The 27892-nt window shown below is 40.0% G+C and overlaps 1 protein-coding gene across 1 annotated transcript in view; it reads left to right on the plus strand.

The window, feature by feature from the left end:
- The window catches only part of cacna1da (calcium voltage-gated channel subunit alpha1 Da), a 55683-nt gene that overhangs the window by 23299 nt on the left and 4492 nt on the right, over positions 1-27892 (plus strand). Inside the window, 35 exon segments of the mRNA XM_089011014.1 lie at positions 62-121; positions 124-286; positions 554-761; positions 889-1009; positions 1104-1188; positions 1544-1571; positions 1654-1808; positions 1898-2027; positions 4343-4402; positions 4481-4540; positions 7572-7678; positions 7827-7914; positions 8010-8117; positions 8197-8249; positions 8319-8465; positions 8949-9150; positions 9236-9394; positions 9917-10027; positions 11186-11269; positions 15499-15531; positions 17535-17663; positions 17919-17984; positions 18053-18144; positions 18235-18394; positions 18704-18831; positions 19087-19183; positions 19598-19773; positions 19775-19884; positions 21487-21620; positions 22366-22482; positions 23711-24111; positions 25967-25993; positions 26203-26331; positions 27194-27342; positions 27680-27786. Of these exon segments, the coding sequence (XP_088867140.1) occupies positions 62-121; positions 124-286; positions 554-761; positions 889-1009; positions 1104-1188; positions 1544-1571; positions 1654-1808; positions 1898-2027; positions 4343-4402; positions 4481-4540; positions 7572-7678; positions 7827-7914; positions 8010-8117; positions 8197-8249; positions 8319-8465; positions 8949-9150; positions 9236-9394; positions 9917-10027; positions 11186-11269; positions 15499-15531; positions 17535-17663; positions 17919-17984; positions 18053-18144; positions 18235-18394; positions 18704-18831; positions 19087-19183; positions 19598-19773; positions 19775-19884; positions 21487-21620; positions 22366-22482; positions 23711-24111; positions 25967-25993; positions 26203-26331; positions 27194-27342; positions 27680-27786 (4184 nt within the window).

A 27892-nucleotide genomic window follows, 5' to 3' on the forward strand; every position in this document is an offset into this window, starting at 1 on the left:
GGATTTAACCACCAATTTGTGTTATTAATTAATTGATTATTTTTTTTTTTGTGTCTCCCAGATGTGGCCAACAAAGTGCTGCTAGCCTTGTTCACTTGCGAGATGTTGGTGAAGATGTACAGTTTGGGCTGCAGGCCTACTTTGTTTCACTCTTCAACCGCTTTGACTGCTTTGTGGTGTGTGGAGGGATCACCGAGACCATCCTAGTGGAGCTGGAGATCATGTCGCCACTCGGGATCTCTGTGTTCCGATGTGTGCGCTTGTTGAGGATTTTTAAAGTCACACGGTAAGGCGACAGCATCCGTACATGTTTTTTCTCTTCCGATTTTGTTTTGGATTATTTTGTATGAATGGCAACAGGCGGAGAAAATGTTTAATTACATCTGCTGCCTCCTAGGGGAAGAGTATAATTTTTTTTCTGGCTGTCATTATACATTACTGGCATAGATAGAAACAGAAATATATCAGTTTTTGTTTTTATAAATAGTCATTTCATCCAAATGGTGACACACCTGATGGCTTCATATTATCTTTTTCTCTTTGCCTCCCTCAGCCACTGGCAGTCACTGAGCAACCTGGTGGCTTCTCTCCTCAACTCTATGAAGTCCATTGCTTCTCTGCTACTGCTGCTTTTCCTCTTCATCATCATCTTCTCCTTGCTGGGCATGCAAGTGTTCGGAGGAAAGTTCAATTTTGACGAGACCCAAACCAAGAGGAGCACTTTTGACAATTTTCCACAAGCGCTACTCACTGTCTTTCAGGTATTTAGAGTACTTACGTAGACATGTACGTGTGCATTTGAATTTTGTTTTCCTTTTTGAAATGATGGAAATAGAAGCACCACTTTGGGCATGACTATTCCTTAATGAATACACTTTTGTCCCTCAGATCCTGACCGGAGAAGACTGGAACGCAGTCATGTATGACGGCATCATGGCATATGGAGGCCCTTCGTCTTCTGGCATGATTTTATGCTTTTACTTCATCATCCTCTTCATTTGTGGAAACTGTATCCTCGTTCATGGTCAAATCAGTCAGGTACCGATCCTGAACATGAACAGAGTGCCAGACTTTGAATTTTCCTTGACTGAAGACTTTCTCAGACATCCTCCTGAATGTCTTCTTGGCCATCGCTGTGGACAACTTGGCAGATGCTGAGTCTCTCAACACAGATGGAGATAAGAAGGGGTAAACGCTTGACTTTTTTTTCCTTTGACGTACAAGTGAAAATTCTATTCCATATACGAGAAGTGAAGGGTGGTAATGTGGCAATTAACTCTACTTATTGTACTTTACAACAACCCGCAGTTTGGCAAAGACAGAACAATACTTGTATGTTTTGACAAGTGTTATTTTAAAGGGTGCTTTTTTTCTTACTCAATAATGTTTTTGTGGGACACTGCAATGGATTTATGACATTTCCATTCATTTCCACAGTGAAAAGATTTGAGGTGTTTTGAATATCAAGCAAAATTATGAAATGAATTAAATCTCAAGGCACCACCGCACAGCAATACATTCATATAATTTCCGTCTATTACAGGGACAAAAAGGATGAGAAAGATGAAAAGGTATGTGACATCGAAACAATATAGCTTCAAAATATTCCAGCACAAATTACATCCAAAGCATTTTAAACATATGTACATTTAGGATGAAGAAGAAGACAACGACGATACCGCAGCAGAGGAGGAAGACCCGGAAGTCCCAGCGGGACCTCGACCAGCCATCTCCGATTTGGTCAAGAAAGAGAAGATTACTCCCATTCCAGAGGGAAGTGCCTTTTTTATCTTCAGCAACACTAACCCGTAAGAGAGAGAGACACACACACATGCGCACATATAGTTTTTGTTATGACCATGCATACACTCATTGATGCTTTGTCCGTGCGTTGCAGAGTTCGTGTGTTTTGCCACAAGCTCATCAACCACCACATCTTCACGAACCTCATCCTGGTGTTCATCATGCTCAGCTCCGTCTCACTCGCCGCAGAGGATCCCATCCGAAATTTCTCAGCTCGCAATATTGTAAGTCTATCCACCCCTCGCCACATAAAATCATTCAATCACTCATAGGGCTGGGTGATTTTGGAAAAATTGATTAGCACAATTATTTTGATATTGAAATCAGTAGTCTTTAATCTCAAAATATTGATTTTATACAATATAACTTAAAGAATAACCACAAAAAAGTTTTAGTGGAAATAATAATAATAATAATAATAATAATAAATTAACATAATACAATTGAAACCAATACATAAAATACAGTAAATATAGCAGAAGAATAAAGTGATCTGTGGATATTGTTTAAGTACTTATTTGTTCCTTTACCATTTGGATGTAAATATTACTTATTTGACCGTAAATCCCTCCCATGATGCCTAATGCTAATTTCTGCAAGCTTGTCAGTGTGGTTACTCAATTGATTGCCAGCAATAAATTGGCATTGTTTCCAAAACAAAGTACATGTTGTATTTAAATGTACAATATGTATAATTATTTTAGTTGTGTGTTTACTCTAACAGTAAACCCGAACCAGGATGGTCGCAAATATTTTAAAACAAGGACAGGAAAATAAAAAGAGCAGACGTCACACGCCTACTGCAAGCAACGTGGTGCATTGAAGATGCATTCACAGCATGGGAATTTACATAAACCAAACAAATTGAAATCATGATTAAGCGTGATTAATTGCTCAGCCCTCCCAACACATAAGCGAGGCGCTGTGAAAGGTGACATCACTCTCAAAGTTCATGGTTTAATATACCTAATAAAAAAACATCAACTAATATATTCCTTTGATCTAATCATTGTGGGAAGTATTTTAATTAACTATATGGAATATACTTCACACAAATTACCAGCACCCCAGAATTGAGAAAAGAAAATTAATTCAAATGAATGAATTTGTGTAGCCTCTTTAGGTGCTTTGTCCTAAACCTGCTTCAGATGTAGACTACTAAATACTCTGTACAAAGTATAATTTCATTATTTGGAAATACTTAATTCAGCTCTGTGTTTAATTTTTGGGACATTCATTTTGATAGTCTTATGTGAATATCCTGTTTGAAAAGGTAAGGTTATTTTTACAGGAACAGCAAAAGCACTGGTACGTCTTTTGTGTTCTATTCAAAGTACAGTACTGCACAAGGTTTATTAAAGCTGTATGGACAAAAGTATTGATACACTTTGCCTTAAGATTGGTGGTGAAGATCAAGATGTTCCTCATCAAACATCGCTTCATGAGCCTTAAGGACTGTTGCCCTCAGTTCATTAATTGTAACCTACCATGATACATCTGATGTTTGTGTATAGGAGAACATACAGTAAGCTATGAGTCCTTCTTTTTCTCATCAGTTTTAACAAATGTTAGTTGTTTTTTTTTGTCAATGGTTAAAGCTATAATTATGAATTCATTTCAACGTTTGTTAGAATATATGACAAAAATCCACACGGCTGTCTGTCGAGGACATAATGGTTGTCTATAAAGATAGTTCAAGCCCATCTCAATATTTTTGTCCATACACAAACTATTAAATCCACAGTGGAACCTCTTAAGTTCATACCAGATTGGTTCACAAATCCAAGTAATTTTTTAGCTAGAAAAAAATCAGGAATTGTAAAGTTCACTGAAACACTTCAACTCAATTTGAAAGCACCATTTTGTACACTTTATGGTTTATTCCGCATATGCTAAACTCGAGGTTTGTTGAAGTTGGGGCCCTGATGACATCATATTATGGATGTTGGACCTGGTGTAAGTCTCACAATCAGCAATGAAGATCGGGTGAATAAAAAGAGATGTTTTTCTTTTTAGTTGACAATGTCTTAGCTTAATTCAAATCCCACATCACATTGTGGCTAAAGTCCTGATTGTTTATTGCGCCTTTGTGTGCCGTAAATCACATTTATTGTCATGAGTCATGACTACTCCTTATTCTGCTTCTATTTCTTCTCTGTGTGGTAAGTGTTGCCTACCCCCCACCCAACATCCCCAAAAGGCAAACATTTGCTGATTTATGCCATTGATGCCTGACTTTTGTGCCACCTTCAGTCACGTGAGAATTTTGGTGAAATCCCAAATTGTACTTGGAGGTTCCACTGTCAGCATTAAAATTGTCGCAATTACTCCCAGTTACGAGACATAAGTGCATAAGTAGTGCAGTATCATTAGGCCTTTAACAAAAAAAATATATATATATATATACACAGTATATATATTCTTCCAAATTTCCAGGCTAAAAAAACAACAAAACTAAAATAACGGATCTCGTTTTCTAATGCTGTATAAAGCTGCACAATGAACTGTCTCTGTTAAACATCTACGTTGCTTTTTGCAGATACTTGGTTACTTTGACTATGCTTTCACGGCTATCTTTACTGTTGAGATCGTTTTGAAGGTAAATGTCTTGTGTCCCCTGTCCGTGATGTACTAACCACCCACCCAATAACCCTGCACACATGTGGTTGCCTTCCAGGTCCTAGGCTATGCAGATTATGTCTTCACTAGTATGTTTACATTTGAGATCATATTGAAGGTAACCCTTTAAAGTGACAACGAGAGCCTTGCTGCATTCTCTCCTTGTGTGTCACCCGCCACTCAGTACAACCTGGCTTGTTTGTTTCCTTTCTCTTATTTAAGTTTTTGCTTCAAGGCACCTCTTTTCAAGATAGAAAGACATTGCAGAGATCTTTATTGGACTGTTTACTGTCACATCAGGAACACAAATGCAAGAGAGAACTTGGGGGGGAAGGAAACATAACATTAAACATTACATTCTAGTATCATGGGAGTCACATCATGGCTGGGAAAAGATGAGGGGTAAAAAGGATGTTGATAATGTCAATTTTTTTTTGTGTGAAATGCAACTAATCTTAAAAGGCCGCTCTGACATTTTTGAAGCATTGGCTGAAGTTGAGGTTAAGGGTGTTTTTTTTTTGGGGGGGGGATTAAGTCAACTCCAGTCAAAGCTAACTAACTCCATGCCACCTGACTAGGGGTTGAACCGCTGCACAATTGTAACTTGAAGTCGTTTCATTGGCAATCTCATGTTTTGCATTAGTAAAAAATATATATATATATATATATATACAGTGAGACCTCAACTTCCGAACTTAATTGTGTGTGTGTAAGGCGAAAAGTGTGTGTCTCAAAAAAAAAATTCCCATAGGAAACCATTAAAATGAGAATAATCCGTTCCCGGGTTTCCATAAAATATACTTTTCAACTAAATAAGCCTTAAAACTACACACAACATAGCTTATTCTATGTATAATAAATGTGCTATTGTATTGTAATGAAAGAAATACACTGCATTGTATCATAAAGTCACTTTATTTACATTTGTGATTTATGGCTTGATGGAATGGCGTTGGAGGTCGAAGGTCAAAGGGAATTGCTTTTTGGAAAGAGAGGCGCATTACATGACGAATGTAATTGAAGAAATAAACTGTGCTGTAAAATAAAGTTTTATTTACCTTTTTGATGGTCGTTGATGGTTTATGGAAGGAGAGTCACCTTCCATAAGGACTGTTGGTAACTTAACCTCTGGTGCTGTTCGGTCGTGTGCTTCCGCCGAAGATCACTCCGCCAGCCGTGGTGGGTGTGTATTATGAAAATAGTGCTTATTATAAGGTTTAATTTTCAGAAATTTGACGTTTGTAAGACAAAAAGTTTGTAAGTTGAGGTGTTTGTAAGTTGAGGTCTCACTGTGTATATATATATATATATATATATATATATATATATATATATATATATATATATATATATATATATAGACATAGATAGATATTTAGTTAGTTATTAGTAATGATGGGTTCGTTGAATATGTTTATGAACTGGTTGGGTTCGGTACCTCTAACAAGGGTAAGAACCAATGGTTTAGTTAGCTATCGATGCTCTACGAGGCTAGCTATAAAGGCATCTGAACGCAATTCAATGAGCAGCTGTCAAAATGTGATGTGATGAAAATAAATCAGGGGCGGGGCCAGAGCAACTGAGGATGGTGAGGAAGGAGAAAGCAGCGGCTTAACTGAAAAATGTGACCACGATCACTTGAGGGTCGACCGGGAGAAATCTGGAAGTTGTTCAACCCCTAGTATACCGTAGATTGCTTTTCAGATGCATAAAAGAGGGGGCAAAATCAGCCATGTAGCAGCATGGTTCAGTCCGCTTACAGAATGAGCGCATTGAAAAGTGGACTCGTCATTGCAGTGCTTTGGACACAAACCAGGCCACTGAGATTTGACCCTCAAATTCCCCAATGCTCACCGTTAGCGCTTGCTGTATCGCTGCGTTTGGACTCCACTGTTTACATGCACTCTGAAAATTAATCCTTCACTTTTATGATTTGAAGATCGAGTCATTTTTGGCTGGTTTTTCCTCTCTGCCTGTTTTCTAATTGGGGGCCGCCTTCCTTGCATTGAGGCGCGATTAAAGAACATGATCGAATGGGCTTTAAGAGGACGGTCCGCATGAATGTGACAGTAAGTTCATGTTCACTTTCCAATCTCTACGACTGGAGCTCTTGCAGGGAGTAACTATATGAGTGACGCCATGGCAACAAAATGCATGTTTTCTTGCCATTGTAGATTGAGAAATGGACGACTTACTACTACATTCATGTCATCAAGGGCCGTGGGGGTGGCGACGGTAGATTTTAGCCCCCTTTTTTTCATTGCTCTTAGCTCGCCACCCTCAATCAGCGTGAACTACAAGAGTGTGGAAAAGTGTGTGCGTATGTGTGTGTGTGCAAATTAATACTACAAAGTATAACATGATGATAATGGTAATATGAATGGGCTTAATAGACCGTACATTTGTATCTTGTTACAAATCTTGTCATCTTTTGTCACATTTTGCATTATGTGTACAGTAATCCTCTCGTTTATCGTAGTTGTTACGTTCCAAAAAGAATCTGTTATAAGGGAAACGTGTGGAGTCGTCGTCATTATTTTTTACAGTCATTATGTATACAGCACAATACTCTATTGTATGAAATCTAAGATTGAAACTTTATTTTGTCCCACACACTTCAAAATACATTATGTACGTATCAGGATGCAGAACACAATGATCTGTAAAAACAAACAAAAAAAACATATTTTCTGGTGTGTAAGGCGCACCGGAGTATAAGGCGCAACAGCAATGAATGGTGTATTTTCAAACCTTTTCCATATATGGTATAGACTTCTTCTACAGGGGGAAATGGAGTTGGTGGTTGCTAAAAGTTGCTGTGAGACCTGTTGTGGTTCAATATTACTTCACATAAAGTGCACCTGCGTATATGCGCAGGGTCATCTTTTGAAGAAAATCAAGCCGTTTGGGTGCGCCTTATACACCAGAAAATACAGTATGTGACACGGCAAAGCCGATAAAGCTGAACTGTGGTATCACGAGGGATTACTGTATTATATGTCTGGGTGAGATGAGAGACAATTTGTGTGAAAGTGTCTGAAAGAAAGGGAGAATGTGTTTATAAATGTGTGAATGTTGAATTCTGATTGTGTTTGTGTTGTTTCATTTCATATCCCTTGCTCCACTGATATCCTGTGCTTTCTCCTCAGATGACAACATATGGAGCTTTTCTCCATAAAGGAGCTTTCTGTAGGAACTACTTCAATCTTCTCGACTTGTTAGTTGTGGGAGTATCTTTAGTCTCCTTTGGCATACAGTGAGTACGAGTATTTTTGTCAATCTAATACTTTTCTTTAGTACATTTATATGTGTTAAAATGTGATTTTGAAGATGAATACATCTGCAAACAAAGACCTCCCTCAATAAATCCCTCACAATCCACAACATGTGTTTTCATCATACAGGTCATCTGCCATATCAGTGGTGAAGATTCTCAGGGTCCTTCGTGTCCTGAGACCCTTGAGAGCCATCAATCGAGCCAAAGGCCTGAAAGTACGGAATGGATACGAGTGCCAGTCTCTCATATCATCCATCACTCCGGATGCAGTCATGTGTCAAAATATCTGGATCTCTTTTTTTTGCGACAGCACGTGGTGCAGTGTGTGTTCGTGGCCATCAGAACCATCGGCAACATCATGATTGTCACCACTCTTCTCCAGTTCATGTTCGCCTGCATCGGGGTGCAGCTCTTTAAGGTCAGAATAGGGATTGCAAAATGCAATTGGAGCAACTGGCAGGTTTTTAACGGTGCAAATATGTTATTTTTAACGATAGGGAAAGTTCTATCGCTGCACAGATGAAGCCAAGTCCAGCCCGGAGGAGTGCAAGTTGGTTTTTATCATTATGCCACCATTCTAATTCACAACTTCAGCCCAATGACTTCTTTGCATTTTCAGAGGCACGTACATCCTGTACAAGGACGGCGATGTGAATCAGCCCACCATCCACAAACGAGTGTGGCATAACAGCGACTTCAACTTTGACAACGTGCTGATGGCCATGATGGCTCTTTTCACAGTGTCTACCTTTGAAGGCTGGCCAGCGTAAGACTCCAACCGATTCTACGACCACCTTACATCATGAGTGACATGTAAACACACTGAGTGACAGGACATCACGATCAATCTGTCTTGTAGTGGATACCGATTGACACGTAGACCCGCTGCAATGACCACTTACAATATTTCTAACTCCCTATCGAGGCCACAATATGCTGATTTTCTATTATTTAGGACAATGTTCTTTGTGAATGAAGCACTTCCAGTGATGTCATCATAGTTGCTTTGGAGGAACATGGCACCAAAGCGGTAATTTTAGATGAGACAGGGATATCGACTGACTACAAACAAATAGAGCGTCTCTGAAAAAACGAAAAATAAATAAGGACGGGTTCAAAAAAATATGGTGAACTTCCATATCTCTAACTAATGAATTCTACGATAAATGCAACTGTTAACTGGCAATATTTTTGATGATTACGATAACACAAGTAGAGACGGAAACTTTTCCTGTCTTTCTGCTCTCAGGTTACTATACAAGGCAATCGACTCCAACAGGGAGAACCTCGGGCCCATTTACAACTACCGTGTGGAGATTTCCATCTTCTTCATCATCTACATCATCATCATCGCCTTCTTCATGATGAACATCTTTGTGGGTTTTGTGATCGTCACGTTTCAAGAGCAAGGAGAGAAGGAATATAAAAACTGTGAACTCGACAAGAACCAGGTCAGTGACAGCCGTCGTTTTTGTGAAGTTTTGAGAAGGAATGAACAAAACTGAAGTTGTATGTGTTGCGTTTCTTTCTGCGCAGCGTCAATGTGTGGAATACGCCCTGAAGGCCCGTCCTCTGAGGAGGTACATCCCCAAGAACCCGTACCAGTACAAATTCTGGTATGTGGTCAATTCTACGGGTTTTGAGTACATCATGTTTGTGCTCATCATGCTCAACACACTCTGCTTGGCTGTACAGGTAAGCAAGTGAAAATATTACACCGTACATGAATAGTACTTGTCATTTATTGAATTTCTCTAAAGGTAGCAATCACGAGTGTAAGAACTTTGGGCAACATTGAACATTGGGAAGTTAGTCTTAAATGTCATTTCATGTGTCATGAAAAAGTCTTCAATCGTCTTTAACTTGACTTCAGCTATCGGAACCACGGTTCACTGCCTCTACGTCAAGTGGGATGAGCCTCAGCTTCTCCGAATGAGGAAAACACAAGACCGATGATTTATTTTATGTCATATACAAATGTTTTAAAAAAGTTTTCATTCAACAACCGGTAATTATCAGAATAATGGTCAACTGAAGAGTGAGCTATTTGTTTATTTGTTTAGAAAGCCTTTACTGACATTGCTGCTCACAATTGCTTAACACAAAATGTACATATTGAACAGCTTGTGCACTGAATCAAAATTTTCAGGCCTTCCGCTAAAATGTCTTCCCTATGCCCCCCCCCCCCCCCCCCCCCCCCCCCCCCCCCCCCTGCAGCACTACGGCCAGTCGGCGCTGTTTAACTATGTCATGGACATCCTCAACATGGTCTTCACTGCTGTTTTCACTGTGGAAATGGTTCTCAAGCTTATTGCTTTTAAACCCAGGGTGAGTCAACCCATAAATGTGTTTACTCAACACCATTCTTTCTTAGTCACATAAAACAATAAAAGGACAAAAAAAATCTATATTTAATCATTTACATTGTTTTGTTCCCCTCATAATGAGTGTACATATTTGTTTTACATTGCCTTTGACTACCTGGTCATCAGATCTTTGTTCCCAAGAAGGACAGGATGCTAGTAAGAGAGTGTGTGAGGTGCAGTGTTTGCATGCATGCAATCGTAATTACTAGTTTACTAGGAGTTGAATGACTACAGATTTTTTTCGGAGGAGTCAACTACATTGTAAAGTATTGAAAGTTGAGTCAAAATGAATTCATTGATGACACCACCGATATTTTTTAAGCACAATACCACACACTGTTTTCACATAAATGGATACTTAGCTGTAATTCACATCCACAGCCATATTATTTTATTATTATATTTTGCATTCTTTTGACGGTATCATCTTATTGGCTGGACATTTCGCTGCAGCAGAGAATTTCAGTCCAACCATGGGCAAGTGGAAAGTGTCCTAAAAATTAACCAACTGGAGGATGAGATGCTAAACATGCGATAAACTGTTACGTTGAATTTGAATACGAGGTAGCAAAGTCGACGAGTCAACAATAGTCAGTTCAACCTCTACTGTATACACATGCTACTATCATGATGGGTGCGAAAAACTTTTACAGCCTGTGAACATTCCATTACAAGTATATTGAGAGCCAATATACATATTGTATGACTGTGAGAGGGAAGGAATCCCTATTTTGATTTTTTTTGCTGTGATACCAAACGCGCCGAATACTCACTCAACCTCATTCAGGGCTATTTTGGAGATCCCTGGAATGTGTTTGACGCCCTGGTTGTGATTGGCAGCATAGTAGACATTGTTCTCAGTGAGATCGACGTAAGTAAAGTCCAAGATTTGCTCTGACTCCCATCATTCTTTGGAATCCTCTGATGTCTTCTTGTTTTCCGCCACTACGGCAATCTCCATTAGGAATTACCGCCTTTGACTTGTTTTGGATTCTGTCTAACACTTCTCCTTTTTCTCTCTTCAACTCATCCCTCTCGCACCCTCCAATCATTTCACCTGTTCCCCGCCACCATTAATTTCTCCCTCCCTGCCATCTTGATCTTCGCGCATTGATCGCAGCACTATTTCGCCGATGCTTGGAACACATTCGATGCCTTAATTGTCGTCGGTAGCGTCGTTGATATTGCTATCACGGAAGTTAACGTAAGTACAACTTCATCCCTCGCTCTCATGTTGAAATGAAGCTTTACAACTTTATAGATTGCGCTTTAAAGGACAACCGACGTCTCCGGACAAGTTGTGTCCATAATTTGTAAAATGTCTTCAAATGACTTCTACTGAGCGTATTTTACAAAGATTCCACCGCATATAGCTATATTTTACATTTTAAGACTCGCGCTGAATTGTCAGGAAGTCTTGTTTTTGAGTTGGTGACGAGTCCGTACGTGACGTCACTAAAGGATCGCCCCTGACCGTAAAAAAGACGCATTCTCGCGGTTCTTCCTTCACGTCAATGTATTTTGCTGTACTTGTTTGGTCTGGGGACCTCGTGTTGCATCCAAAAGCCGCCAGAAGGCCAGAAGAGGGCGTCCAAGCTCCATATAAGGAATTTATCAGCCTGTGGAATCGGAGGTGGCCACAGGAGGTCGCCATTTTGTGCCTCTTTTTTTGGGTGAGAGATTTCCCCCCAATGTTGCCTCAAAATGGCACAAATAAATTCCTTAATCGATTGCAAACATGTATGCTTTCCTCTTCAGAACAATTTGAATCATATTCATAACTGGATGTGTAACAAGAAAGCATATTCACCGAATCTGAAGCCATTGTTTTTATTCTCCAGCAATGCAAGACGTCTTGGCGTGACGTCACGAACTGGGGGCGGGACTTTCTGAAAATGCCCAATGCGCAGCTCAATTTTTTGCAAATTTTGGACACTTTAAGTCATTTTTATTGGTGTTTTGCATTTGACTAAAAATATCATACTGCGTGTTTCGGGTATTTTAGATACTATAAAATGTTTTTCTGGTGTCAGTTAAAAAACAAAAAAGTGACGTTGGTTGTCCTTTAAAGGGAGGATTTCCTACTTTTTAGGCCCATTGATTTTTTGAGCCATTTGAGTGGTTTTATACACTCAAGCAAAACCTCAGTCATGACATTGAATCAAAAACATCCAACTCCATAATCTTTTCGCTTTGACGTACCAGCATGCAAAGCCCTCGAATTTAGGGTTTAAACTAATTTCAAACAGGCGTTTTTTTGTAAAGCTTCAGTTTGACTTTTTTTCTTTTTCAGAAGTTACTCTATTTTGCTTTTTGATTGCTGACTCTCCAAACGTTTTGTCTTAAATGATGTGATGATGACTTTTGTTTTTTTTTAATTGAGGCCTGTTTTTTTTTCCTTCACATTTTTCTAATTCTTACTCTTCTTCATTTTGTTTCCATAGAAACTTGTAGAGGCAAGTATGACAATGAAAGACGTTAATTGTTTGTGTGTACCCTTTTGTCCAGGACAACTTTATCGACGGGAACCCCATCGTAGGGCGAATATATTCAAAAGCCCGGTTTTAAATCAGCCATTGATTAGTTCGAATTGCCAAAAGTCAGTCAGTTATTTAAAAAAATCTTATAGATATTTCTGAGCTCATTTACATACAGTATTTGCTTTGTAGAGAATCACCTGGGGAAAAAGTCAGCCTAAAGGTCACTCTTAAAAGGGAAAGTCAGAAAAATATGATCTTTAAGTGATAATATAAGGGTCAAAAAAATTACTTTGATAGGATGACCTTACTGCCCAAAGAAATGTGGTTTAAACTCATACCTGCAACCCTCAAAAAAAAAACGTCCGTCATGAATAGAAGGAATTTGTACTGAGTTAATATCAGCGAGAAAATGAAAATTATTCATGACATAATATACAGTACAGATATCCATTCAGATATCTGTAAATCTTTGCTTGAATAAATCTTCCTCAGGAAGACTCTTTGTAATGTTATACATGTATAGGTACCAATAGTCAATTTAGGTGTGGAAAGTTCACCCCACTTCCCCTTCCCCTATCCGAGTGCGGTTTTCTGAGCTGCAGTGCTGTTTTTTTTAGACATGTTTCGTGCTATGTTGTGTGTCTGCACGAGTGTACAAAAGATTAGCGACTTACTGTTATGCATGGATAAGATGTGAGTCCAATGTGTGCCGTTGATGTGTCAGTTTGATGAGTGTGTCGTGTTTCCAGAGTGTTTGAACATGCATGTTAATTTCGCAAAGGCTTTTGTCATGGTTATTGCGGTTATTGTTTTTTGTGTGATTGATTTCAATGGAAAAGAGGTTTCGAAATGTATACAGTGAACCATCAGTTTGAAAGCGATCACCAGTACTTCACTTGTGATGAGCAGTGCTTTCTTGTTTTCATCTTTAGTTTCGGTTATTTAAAATAAATACATGTATTCGGATGTATTTCCTATGCCCACTGTATTTATATAAGTTGCTTGTCGCAATGCATTCTCGTCATGACTTGATGTATGTGACCTCTCCAAACGCATGCTGGGAAGTGTTAGCTAACATCATTATCTGACATCCTTTCCATGTTCCCGCCTCTCCCAGATGGCCCTTGGCCACCCGCTCCATTCCCCTCCGGTCAGTTTTTGGTGCTGTTTGTCCCTTCATGTCCTTCCCTCTCCTCGCCACATCCTTCAAATATGACCTCCAGACAGAATGGCCCTGAGCTCAAAAGCTGCGAATACAATGTTTATCCTACAGAAAGATCTGTGACGCTCCAGTCTGTTTGAATCATGAATTTTATCCAATTGGACAGTTGCACATAATCTTATATGCAACTGTTCTCGGTAATGGGATCCAACACAAACACACCATAAAAATATTTTGATTTTTTTTGGTTGAAAGTCTGATTTTTGACCCAGTATTGGATCTCTAGAGTGTGCAGGTGTGCCTAATGTAGTGTAGTTTGAATAAGGATTTATTGATTCCGTTGTTTAAAAAATACAAGGAAAAATGAAAACAAATTGCAGTTAATGGTGGGGTAGGGTTGCAAATTGATTTTTTTCTGAATTGTTCAGCCCTTGTTTGCGTGCAGTGCTTCATCCCAGCAAAGCGGCAATGTTAAATGCATGTTTCATGCGCCAGGGTTATCTAAAGAACCTCCTCAAGCTAAACTCCTCAGATGGTCTGCTCCCCTCACAGACAGATTTAAGTCAGGGAGCTAAAGAATTTGAATGAAGCCATGTCTGTCTGGAGTTCTTTTTTTTGCTGTTCGGTTATTGATTTCTTTTCCTTATTTGATCTGAGGTTTACGTCAGGTTCAACCTCATCTCTGTTGTTGATGTTTTGATTTTGCACCCGGACTGTGTGAACCTGTTTTTTGATGGCATGAACTGCAAATTGGATAGACTGATTGTGTATGAGTGCGGGTCCTGCGGGAGTTTTCCTTTATGTAATCAGAATCAGAATCATCTTTATTGCCAAGTATGTAGGACACACAAGGAATTTGTTTCCGGTAGAACACGCTGCACTAGTATGTAATAATTTTCTACGAATTTTGTAATTACAGTGAGATTTTCTTCATCTTAGAAAAATATTGTTTTCACAACATCAGCAACTTCAATTGAATTCATATGCAGAGGTTATAAAATACACCTTTAAAATAATAATAATAAGGGCGCATATTTGCTTTTTATAAAAAATATATTGTCATCTTGGTGAAAAATTGAAGATATTACACTAGTATCAATTATCAAAAGTTATACTTAAGTTGGAATTAACTCCATTTGGTGCGCCACTGTTCATATACAACGCCTTGACACAATTTCTTCAAATGTGTTTTGTAGTCACGAAAAACAAAAATGAATTTGTGAAATATAGCCACAAATATTTTGGCTATCACCCGCCCCACAAAACAGTCTGACAGTTTGACAGTCCTTTTGGCATTGGGATGAAACAAGGTGATCCCTAATCACTTCCTTTGTCAGAATGAAGTGGCTCAACTCACTTAGAGTTCCTAGGTATCAGGATGCCATAAGATACATTTTTCTAAAGGAAGCTACTCAGCTCACTTCACCGTAGTCCAAAGTCATTCCAGCGGGGTGATAAAGTTGTATGCCAGACTCAGAGTTTTCAGTGGTTGCCATGTTGTGTGTCTTTTGTGACCTGGTCCGCCGACTCAGACGCTGCCCCCATAGAATATAAACCTGTCGGTGTGCCAGTTTTCCATAATCCATTGAAAATGTTGTCCGCCCCTGTCCTCTTAGTGCTGTTAGTTGACACACCTTGTGCGAGGGCCAGTGGTGACTCTGTTTTGTCTCCGTCATGTAAAACATCAAAGTATTCAATCGTTGCGCACATGTGCTTAGTGTTTACTCGGACAATGTGTAAGGGAACTGAAGGTTTTGATGAAGTCATTAATACAGGTCTTTGATTTTAAAGCCAACAGAGACTCCTCAGGTGGATGAACTGGGGGTAAGATGTGACATCTCCAGCAACCCCCCCGCCCCCCTCCTTAAGAACTTTGCATACTTTTGTTTCTTAGGCTTCAGTTCTTATCTGAATTCTGTTTTCTCTTTTCATAAAAACGTTTTCCTTTCCTGTGTTTTGATTTCCTCTCATCGTTTTTTTTTCTCATTTATTCTTATAAGTGTTTCTACAAGGAACGTGTGTCACTCAAACGTGGCGCCGCGTGCGCTTCCCCCCCCCCCCCTTTTTTTTTTTTTTTTTAATTATGATCTCGTTCTCACGTTTGTAGTGTTGACACTTCTTACATGGTTTCTGCCCCGCGCCGATGTGGGGTAGTTACTCATGGATGGCCCCTCCCCCTTAACCCCATTCCTTAGATAAGGTCACCCAGTCCTGACCTAAGCAACCTCCTGGCTGACCCGTTTTCGGGTTGGTCCCACTGTGACTCTGCATGCAGTGACTCTGGAGTGAGGGTGCCATGCTTGCGCAGAATTGTCCTGTCAAGTATGGCAAGGTTTTCTCCAGCATGCCTGCCTCTTCGCTTCTTCTCCTTGTAGGTCACTGCAGTGACACCACTGCTGACAGTGCTTTGAACCCGGGTCAACAGAAACATATGAGGGGCAGCTCTATGGTTTTTCACCAGATTTGAAATGTTGCCACATTTTCATGAATCGGTGCAGTTCAGTTTCTGATCAGTCTTGCGTTTGTATGTCACTACATCAGCTGTATAGTGACTGACTACCAATCATACCATAGCTGAAGGTTGCTTTCAACTTAACAAGCCTCGATTACATGCCGTTTAAGGAAGCATGTGAATCAATTGACAATAAATAAGAATTAAGTCATAATAAAGTAAATACTTTTTGTGGATTTTTTTGCAGCCTTTTGTGCGATCAGATTTTCCAATATAAAATATGTGCCTTGGCTTTCATAAATGTTGTAATACACTGACATGTTAGCTAAGCATTGCAACCAATTCAACAAACAAGAAAAAATCAATCGTTTTCTAAAAAAGGAGCACAAATGCATTTAACTCATTCACTGCCATTCCCGAATTTATTCGGGAATTGAAATGCATGGCGTGTAGCAGCATTTGCGAATTTCTTCGGCTTTTTTTTTCCTCGGGGGTGATGATAAAGCGCTGGTCAGACTTCCGGCAATATTTTTCCCCCTCACTAGGGGGCAGCATTTGCCTTTTTTACAGTTGCCCTCATTTCAAGCTCATATAACCCCAACCCCATATGATTTAGGAATTAACTCTATTTTTCTGATGCAAGAAGGGAGTCTAAGGTTTCTTAAGCTGCGTTGAATGTTTATGTAGTCCTAAAACTCAATATTCTGTGGGTCCTGCAATTTGAGTTAAAATGACAAAAACCCTGGCACTGGAGTGGACACATTTTTGCACATCGTCTGGCAGTGAATGAGTTAATCTTTGTGTGTGTAATGTGTAAAAAACGTTGATTTTTAATAGAATAATATTTATTGATTGATTTATGAACCACAATTTGAATTTACAAATGCGTACTAATCATATTCATTTGATATTATTGTATTTGTGGCCTGAAAGTGTTTTTTGTGCAAATATTGAACAGAATTAGGATTTTATAACTACGTTACCATTAGGTAACGATACCGTGACAGTAGAATTCCACTGTCTGCAAATGACAGCTTGTCATGATCAAGAGTCAGTTGAGATTATAGCTCCTCCGTACAACTGCAATATCATAGCCACCCGGCTACCCATTCATTACTTTGGTACTTTTAACAATGACACCTCCACCCAAAGCAAATGAAGAAATAATGTTTAACAGAGCCGTATCGTTTCATAGAAATGTGGCCATATCAAGAAATCTTTCAAATTGCCATTTCGACATACACTGCTACTCTCCCAGCCCAGATGTTTCTGGACTGGAGTTCACAACTTCTCATCCCGCCCAGGTTTCCTGCCTCCTGTGCCACGGCCACGTCAGACTCTGACTTTTGGAACACTTTTTTTTTCCCGCCCCCAGAACACGGAGGACAGCGCTCGCATCTCCATCACCTTCTTCCGTCTCTTTCGAGTCATGAGGCTCGTGAAGCTGCTCAGCAGAGGGGAGGGCATCCGCACTCTTCTTTGGACCTTCATCAAATCCTTCCAGGTGAGGTTTTGGATAAGCAACAACTAAAGTGGAAAAAAAAAATGATTGGATTGGATTAGCCTTTATTAGTCTCGCGGTTCAGAAATTTACATTTCACAGCAGAAAAGTTATGAAAGTAAGAAGTAGAAAAAAATACAGGAGCTTCTGTAAAGACAGCCACTCTCACGGCGCCATCTTGAAGTAAAAAAAATAATAATTATATGATTTTGTTTTGGTGTTATTTTAATGTTTTTACTCTCTTTTTATTTCTTCTAGGCTCTGCCGTACGTCGCTCTTCTAATAGCGATGCTTTTCTTCATCTATGCTGTCATTGGAATGCAGGTTGGTACCAAAACATGATACCACAGCCATTTTTTTCCCTTCTCACACTCATGGATGATGTGAATTAGGTGTTTGGGAAAATTGCAATGGTGGATGGCACGCACATCAACAGAAACAATAACTTCCAGACCTTCCCTCAGGCTGTGCTCCTCCTCTTCAGGTATGTAAAATGTTACCAACATGACCAAAAATAAACAGTTAAAAAAATTCAAATATTGATTGCAATGTCATTGATGTTTCATTTGCCCAGATGTGCCACTGGAGAGGCGTGGCAAGAGATCATGTTGGCCTGCATGCCGGGAAAGTTGTGCGACGCCGAATCGGACTACAACCCCGGGGAGGAGATGACATGTGGCAGTGGATTCGCAATTGTTTACTTCATCACCTTCTACATGCTTTGCGCGTTTTTGGTACAGAGACCTGACATCAGTTGAATTACATATGAGAAACTTTTTATGATAACAACAAGGCACTTCCAGTGGTTGCCGTACACATTTCTGACCTACAGTATGGCCCCTGTATTCTTATTTAATTTTTTTGATTTTTTTTTAATTCCCAGCAGGCTACTTAATTTTTTCGCACTTCCTCTTTATTTGTTTTTGTTAGATGCCATCATCTAGACTTGTCAATTCTGATTTTGAATGAAAATACTTATTCTATTTCTACATTCAATGACTGAACTCTATGTTGCCCATTTGTATTTTTTTTTCATACTACAGATTATCAATTTGTTTGTGGCCGTCATCATGGACAACTTTGACTATTTAACACGGGATTGGTCCATTCTTGGTCCACACCACTTGGATGAGTTCAAAAGAATTTGGTCGGAGTATGACCCGGAGGCCAAGTATGATTTTGGTTAATACAGTAAAGTCTCGTTATATCGATAGTACTGCTTATTACGATACTACTTCTATGAACGCAAGGAGAAAATTTACATGCCGCAGGATCGGATCTATCGATAGTCCGGTTATATCGATATGTTTTCCGACTCCCGAGAATATCGATATAACGAGACTTTACTGTAATATGACATCCATTTCTGTTTGCAGCTATTAATTTTTTTCCTGCATGATTAATTTTGCATTTTCTGTGCATCCAGAGGACGAATTAAACATCTGGATGTGGTAACACTTCTTCGACGAATCCAGCCTCCATTGGGCTTTGGTAAACTGTGTCCTCATCGAGTGGCTTGCAAGGTGTCTCTTTTTACTTCTCTTTTTATTGTTGCACTTCAAAGTGGCCAGAACATTAAGTATAGCTACACCTAATGTAAATCCAGCAATCCATTTTATATGCTAATCAGTGTTACGAGTGACTCTGGGTCAGCATTATGCCTTGGACTGGTGGCAGTGGTATGACTGTATAACCACCACTAAAAAAAAAATCAATTTTTTTGTGCAATGTGGAAGGGGAGAAAAAAATAATCACACAAAGACAAGCAAGCACAGCGACTATAAATGCAGAAACATTCCTCCGCTATGACTTTGCAAATCCAAGATTTTTGTATGTTCCTGCTACACTTCGAATACACACGAATGTGGTGAGCATTTGATTATAATTTGAAATATATCACCTTAAAATGTCGTCTTTTGCCTTCCCTCCCCTTTCAGAGACTGGTGGCAATGAATATGCCTCTCAACAGTGATGGCACAGTGATGTTTAATGCGACTCTTTTTGCACTGGTGCGAACAGCCCTCAAGATTAAAACGGAAGGTGAAAATCAATACTGAAATGACGAATGCCCTAATAAATAAGAAATCTATTTTATTGTAAACTGTGATCATTTGGGTTGCAGGTAATCTCGAGCAGGCCAATGAGGAGCTTCGAGCTGTCATCAAAAAAATCTGGAAAAGAACCAGCATGAAGCTACTGGATCAAGTGGTGCCCCCTGCTGGTGGTCAGTCACACTCACCTTAAAGGACAACCGACACCATTTTTTTGTTTCCTAACTGAGATCAGAAAAACGTTTTATAGCATCTAAAATACCCAAAACACTCAGGCTGATATTTTTAGTCAGATGCAAAACACCAATAAAAATGACTTGGTGTCCCAAAACTGCCACAAAATGAGCTCGGAAGTGGGCAGATTCAGAAAGTCCCGCCCCCTTGTTCGTGACATCACTATTGGTCACACACTGCCTTGCTCCAGAATCAAAACAATGGCTTTAGAGGGTTCACATTCGGAGAAGATGCTTTCTTGTAACTCAAGTTATGAATATGATTCAAATAGTTCTGAAGAGGAAAGCATAAATGTTTGCGATCGATTAAAGAAGTACTTCCGTATCAATTCGAGCCGTCTGGACTCCAATATAGCGCCCACAAAATGCACAAGATGGCGCACAAGCTCCGTTGGAAATGGGCTGATTTATCCGCTGGAAATTTGTGTAAACTTACACTTTTGTTATGCGTGTTACCGCAATTGTCTGCTACACACAATGATTCACCATTGCGTTATTTATGTAGTTTACTGTCCGTGTGTTTTCAACTCACTCTTTTCCTGTCTCAGATCCTGACGGAGTCTACCGATGTCGGGCTGTCTATGTCTCCCCCTATTTCTCTTCACTCACTTATATCTCTGTTTGTGTCCAAATCTCGGAAGCACTTCAGAATATTCTGAAGCAGTTCTGTTTTAGGGTGGTGGCATGGAACTAGAGTTGCCTCTCTTTGTCTATCTCTCTATGTCCCCAACGCGCTTGCTTAAAGTGATCCAGACCCTTGCTTCACAATGATGCTTCCGCATTCAACATTATGGCCCTGCGAGGACCAATTTGAAATTTGAATAGTTAAAATAAACAAACAAATAAGTAAATAAATAATCATATTCCATATACAGTTTAAAATTATATTGGCCATCACTACTACTGGTTTTAGCTTGAAAATTGGCATTCAGAAATCTGATTAAATGTGCAATTAGAATTTTTGCACTCCAGAGGAACACTTTGTCAATATTATATCATGACCGCTTAAATAATTGCCTATCAATAGCTCCTAAAGAGGTCATTTATTCACTTTAGTTTTCCTAAATTTTAACTGTAAAATTTGGAGAGCATCTACATTGTCAAGACAGATACCTGTCAATTGGTCCTAAAGCGCTTCTCTGCAGGCCTGTGGTGCTGAAGCAAAAATAACGAGGGTGGAGAAGAGTCTCTATCTATCTATCTATCTATCTATCTATCTATCTATCTATCTATCTATCTATCTATCTATCTATCTATCTATCTATCTATCTATCTATCTATCTATCTATCTCTGTCCCTCTTTTTCTGTCTCTCTCTCTCCCTCCCTCTCACTATCTCTCACTCGCTCTCCCCCATCCTACTCAATCTCTCTCTCTCTCTCTCTCTCTCTCTCTCTCTCTCTCTCTCTCTCTCTCTCTCTCTCTCTCTCTCTCTCTCTCTCTCTCTCCCTCTCCGCCCTCCACCCCCCATTCCCTCCGCATGTGGTTTTTGTGTGTGCCGACCAGCTGACACAGGAAGCATTTGTGTGGTCTGTTCACTCAGATGATGAGGTAACCGTGGGGAAGTTCTATGCCACCTTCCTGATACAGGACTACTTTAGGAAATTCAAGAAACGTAAAGAGGAAGGCCTGGTGGGCGCACACCCCTCCCAAAACAGCACAGCTATTGCACTGCAGGTGAGTGAGTCTCTGCCAGGTCCTGTTGGCACTCGGTGTGTGAGCGAAGCCAGATGCGTGTCACCACATGTGAAAAGCACTCTAATGGTGTGTGTAGAATGTGTTTGTGTACATTTCATTTTAATTTCATCAAGTGTGCTAATGTTATGATTTGTGATCCAGCAGGACGTTCATCTCGCTGTACAGTATGGATATGTTCTGTTACTTATGTGGCGTAGAGCTCAGATTTTTGTCCCTGTTTCTTTTCATGTCACACATATTGATGTTAAGCGTGTTCCATCAGCTCAAGTGATTTCTGTGCTGCACAGTTCATGAAATTCACATCCATTGTTTGTTTTCTGGCCATAAATTTTTATCTGCACCATCCAGTGACATTCAAGCATTCGCAATAATAATCACATTTTTTGTAGTTATATATTTCTACCAATGTCGAATCCAAATCCAATACCATGACACTATATCAGAAAACAAAATTATTCCAGAATTGACCAATTTGAATAAATGTCTCTGACGGTGATAACTTTTCATATGGCTAGAACTGCTGTATTCACGTACAGAACACAGCCAGAATTCTTTTGCAACACTTCGAAATCTGGTGATATTCATCTGCGCACATCTGTCTGTCTGTGCATGTCCGTCTGCACCGTCAATGTCAGGTGTCACAAACTCAAGCAGTGTGTGTACAATTGTGGCTGTACGAAGTCCTCCGCAGCAGTGCTGAGCCCTTTTATTGTCATGGTTACAGGCTGGGCTCCGCACTCTCCATGATATTGGCCCTGAAATTCGCCGAGCGATATCATGTGACCTGCAAGATGATGAACTAGTAGACTTTATACCAGAGGAAGACGAGGAAATATATAGGGTAACTTATTTGATTTTACCTGACAGGGATGATGTTTGTGACATGACACACCACTTTTCGCTCACTATATGGACAAATGTGAGACACAATTAATGTGTGCATTTAAAGCCCTTCAGAATGAAATTTGTTTCTAAATACAGTAAAGTCTCGTTATATCGATATTCAAGGGAGTCCAAAAAATATCGATATAACCGGGACTATCGATATATCCGACCCTGTTTGCATGTAATTTTCTCCGTGCGTGCATAGAAATAGTATCGATATAACCGGGACTATCGATATATCCGATATCGATATAACGAGACTTTACTGTATATTATACATGTTTGAAGACAAATGCAGTTTCGAGTACTGAATTATGGTGGTGGATGCATTTAAATGTTTTCCGCCATTTTAGTTTTCCAAATTTTTCTTTGTTTTTTTCTTCTTTTTTTTTTTTTTAACGGCTCGGCTAATACTAGCGTAGCATGTAGCCGTGAATCCTTCCACTCCCCACTAAGTAAGAACTTAAGTGCCATTGTTTATATCACTGGGTATCCAGGGTAATTACTAAGTTGCTTATTATTTTTCAACCTCTGCCTCTACAGTGTTAGCTATCTAGAAAGCTACACACACCCCGATAAGGTATATTCCTAAGTAGCTAATATTTACAAAAACTTAGCTTAATGTAAATTTATAATTCCCAAGTGAGGAGTTGGCGCTCCGAACAAACCCACGACCTGTCCGTTAGCATGTCACCATGTGAGCTAGCTTTTGGGTAGCATTTGTCATTGCAGTGTGCCAAGTGCAATTTATTCTAGCCAGGCTTTACAATGGTAGAACATAGTGTATAAAAATTCTGTGAGAAGTGTTCCTTGTAGCTGTTTTAGCTTCACAAAAGAAAAAAATAAAATAAAAATGTCCACTTCTTTAGAGTATAATTGCCAAGTGTTCCCACGTTTTTGTCCATTTAGTGCGCCTGTATAATATGTAGTAGGCCAATAAGACTTTTATATAGGAATCCTATGGAGTAGTTTTATCCATGTATTGTTTCATTCTCTTTCGAGTTTTTATTTTCTTCATTTTTAATTCAAGATAACATTTCATTTTCTCTACACACGCCACACACCCATGTTTTCTATTTTGCTCATATCAATTATGAAATCAGACTTAACATCAAATACAAATACTTCACTGCACTCCAAGTAAGGACAGTGTCGGAGGCGTCACCGTACGTATCCTTTGGCAGCGTAACGGCGGACTGTTTGGCAACCACCTGATGAACGGAGGTCATCGGCGATCCAATGGCCACCAGACCAACGCCACGCAACGGCCTCTGCAGGTGCAGCCGCCACCTCACTACGCTCACATGGAGCAACCGGTGGGCCGGCTTTCTCGAGCAAACGCCATGTCCCACGCCAACCATCGTCACCATCATCATCACCACCACCATCACCGCCAACGCCACCACAACAACTCCTACGGCAAGTCACCGAAATCCACCAACATCAACCTCAACAATGCCAACAAGTCCACTTTACCCAATGGGGGCCACCATCGCTACTATGAACACGCCCCTCCCAATGGCTACCCAGGTCATCGCGGCTCCTACTATGACTATGAAAAGGACCGGACCCCACAAGCTCAAAGGTACCCATTCGTGCAACTTTTCTGTAGCAGCCGTTTGCGCACTTGTGTTGTCTTTCATGGATGCTCATTGAATATGTGTATCATCAACCCCCATCCCACCCTGCCTTTATTTATAGAAAAAGATGGAGCTAGCAACACTCATTGTGCCTACGGAGAAATTTTGAATTCAGTGTTGAAATGGGACTGGAGCACGAGCAGTTTCTATTCACATTTGCTGTTATTTAATTTGCCTGATTTTTACTTGACTCGGGTAGATAAATAAATACTCTTTCAAGTTAATTTATGGTTCATTTGGCTTTATTAAGAATAACCTGGAAGATCAAAAACAATTATGAATCATAAAAAAATATGAAAACAAATATTTTCATTCGAATGCAGAATTATTTAAGTCAAAGTCAGCTTTATTGTCAAATATGCTAATATGTATGACATACAGCACAGATTAAATTTATTGCATGTTTGTTTTTAAAAAAATGCCAAAAATGTGAATCTTAAATCACAATATTGAAAGAAAAAAAAACGGTTTATTTTTCCTAATCATTCTTACCCGACATTTCATTAATATTGCTCAAACTGCGTTTTGTTGAAACAAAGATCCGACACCGCCATTATTGTGTGCTGCTTAAGTACTCAAAAGTTGGAGAGAATAAAAAGTACTATCGCAAAGAAAAAAACTGCCAAAGGCACCTCCATTTTGCTTCTCTGAGAGGTCTTCAGTCATTGTAACGACCAGTTTAGGCACCACATCTCTCAGAGGGGAAATCGCTAACTCGGGATAAACAGTTATCAGCTGTCATATCTTCAGTTGAGAGTTGCATTGCAGTTGCATTGATTCTGTTTTATTATCGGTTTGTGTCAGGTCCCTGGAAATGTATGCTTAGAAGTGACGAAAAAGCTTAGCTTCATTTAGCTCCTCCGTGCAACTGAGATGAAGTGAATTCTGCTGCCCCCAAAAAAAAGAGAAGACTGCATTTGTCTTCGGGCATTCGGGGAGAATCCAGTTTCTCCATCAAGCCTTCCCAATTTTTCACAAACCTACATTCCTTTATTCATTCCCCGGTTGACCACATACACACTCTGGCACTGACACATCATTTCACTGTCACACCAGTGCTGCTCCAAAATAGGCCTTCTTTGGGGGGGGTCACCCATTAACTCATTCACTGCCATTCCCAAATTTCTTCGGGAATTGAAAATATAATGTGGAGCGCCATTCCCAATTTTTTTCGGGTTTTGTTTTTTTCTTGTGGAGGAGTGCAGATAAAGCACTGGTAAGACCTCTGGCAATGTTTTTCCCTCATCAGCGAGGGAAACATTTGCCTTTTGTACAACTGCCCCCATTTCAAGCTCAGATAACTCAAGACCCATATAATTTAGGAATTAGCTCTTTTTTTCTGATGAAAAAAAGAGAGTCTAAGGTTTCTAACGCTGTATTGAATGTTTATGTAGTCCTAAAACTCAATATTCTGTGGGTCCTGGAATTCAAGTGACAATGACAAAAACCCTGCCACCGGAGTGGACACATTTTTGCATGTCTGGCAGTGACTGAGTGAAGTGTGTGGAACAGTTTGATTTCATTTCCATTTTTCCCCCAAAAACGCTCTGTCATTTTGGAAATCAAAAAAATTGGATTGTCAAACACACTGAAGTACATGTCCATTTCTTCCTCAAACATACAGTATGGATTACAGTGCTGTATATGTTCTACAGTATATACTGTATGATATACAGTAAACAGCTGTGTGATATACAGTATATATCACTCTTCTCCTGCCTTTTCTCTCTATGTTCTCTCCCTTTCTCCTTCCTAATTCAAATGCTTTCTCTCGACCACCCCTCTGCCGTCTTGGGACAGAAGGCGCTACTATGAGACCTATGTTAGGTATGTTATTTTATCAGGTTTGGCACAGGCAGTAACAAGCAAATGGCTGCTTTGTCTTTCGGATTGGCTTTTGGCTGGTTCAGTCTCAGGCTTATATGATGTTTAAGAAACATTAGCGACCACGTGTAGGCTTGCATCTGCATGGAGGTGCATGACACAAGTCTATGACGCTTGCCGACTCTGAACCATGCAACCGGAATTCCCGTCAGGTCTCACGGTGGGGATAGACGGCACCCTACCATCCGCAGAGAGGAGGAGCTGGATGAAGATCGTTTGTCTGGGGAGTATTTCAGCGGAGAGGAGTTTTACGAAGATGACAGCATGCTCTCAGGGGACAGGTAGGCCAATAACACAGTCAGTGGTTTAAACATGAGACCCATGCAGTCGATTGAGACCTTGTTGAAGAACAATTTCACAACTTTCTAATGTCTTACAGCACATTCATGATACAGACGCACCCCACCTTACGAACGAGATACGTTCCGAGCGGTCGTTCGTAAGGTGAATTTGTTCGTAAGTTGCTTCAGTGCTATATGTTGTATGGAATGTATGTATAAGTCAAACGCTGAACAGGGAAGTATAAAACACAGACGCTCTAACAGTCGTAAAAAAAATTCACACCTACTGTAGTACGACGACATATTCCTTGGGTCTTCATAAGCCATTACTGAAGCTGCTGGAATGTAATTACTGAATTATGTGCCAGCAGCCATTATTTTTTGTTATGCGTCGCCTCCTCGGAACCTCAACTGGAAAGAGGGATTTCCTTCCCGCTCACATACTCTACACAGCCAATCGTAAGCGAGCTCGTCGAATCGAGGCCTGAACTCGTTGGCAACACTTTAGCATAGCCGGGCGCTGGTTGGTCAGCCTTGGTGTCCATCGCGTAAATATCCAGCCATTGAAACCTCTAATGTGTCTGTGTGTGTGCGTGAAGCACAGTACGCAGCCAATCGCAAGCGAGCTTGGCCGGAAAAAGGCGCGCAATACAAAATGTAACTTACAGCATCTCTACTCCGAACATTTTTCGACATACTGTACCCGCGAAAATGTATGTCTGTACCGTTATTCATAACTCGTAAATTGGGGAGCATCTGGAGTTGTGCTTATTAGCCCCGTGTCACTTCAAGTCTTGCTCCTTTTGTAAAACATGTATCAAATAAGATTGTTTTTTTTTTTGTACGTATGATTTGTCACAAGGTACCAGAACAGCGACACGGAGTATGAGACTCCCAAAGGGTACCATCATCCTGACAATTACTATGATGATGACGAGCAGCTCCTCTACTGTGACTCCAGGAGGTCCCCAAAAAGACGTTTGCTGCCTGCCACGCCCGAAGCTTTGCATGGTATTGACCTGCCTTCTAAGTTGTCTTCATAATGTTTAGAATGGATCTAGAAATGTCTCAATAAGACATTTTTTATAATTCACAAGCTCCCTTTTTAGGGTGCGGTGAAACGGATTAATTCCATTTCTATTTATTTCAATGAACCGATTCGACTTTTATCTCAAGGCACCGGTTTGAATGTCACTAAACTATCCAAACATGTAAATTCCATCATATATGTTCTACCTATTTCATTCTACTTGAAAATATTTCACATGCCCTGGTTTCAAACTGACTAATTGCAATGTTTAAACCACTTGCATGCACTCACTTACTGGTCTACTGGGGGGTTGCACAGGTCACAGGAGGCCCTCTTTCAACTTTGAGTGTCTGCGCAGGCAGGGTAGCCAGGATGAACTTCCACATCAACGCACTGCACTACCCCTGCACCTTATGCAGCACCAGGTAACAAAAAAAAAAAAAAAAAAATAGTCACCTTCCAGTGCAAACTGAATTACGGTCTGGTGAGCGTTACGAATCAGCAATTAGTGCCATTTATCCTACTTTCTAA

This window comes from Hippocampus bargibanti, linkage group LG12 (assembly GCF_051943395.1).
Source record: "Hippocampus bargibanti isolate YZ-2025 linkage group LG12, ASM5194339v1, whole genome shotgun sequence".
Classification (NCBI taxonomy): Eukaryota; Metazoa; Chordata; class Actinopteri; order Syngnathiformes; family Syngnathidae; genus Hippocampus; species Hippocampus bargibanti.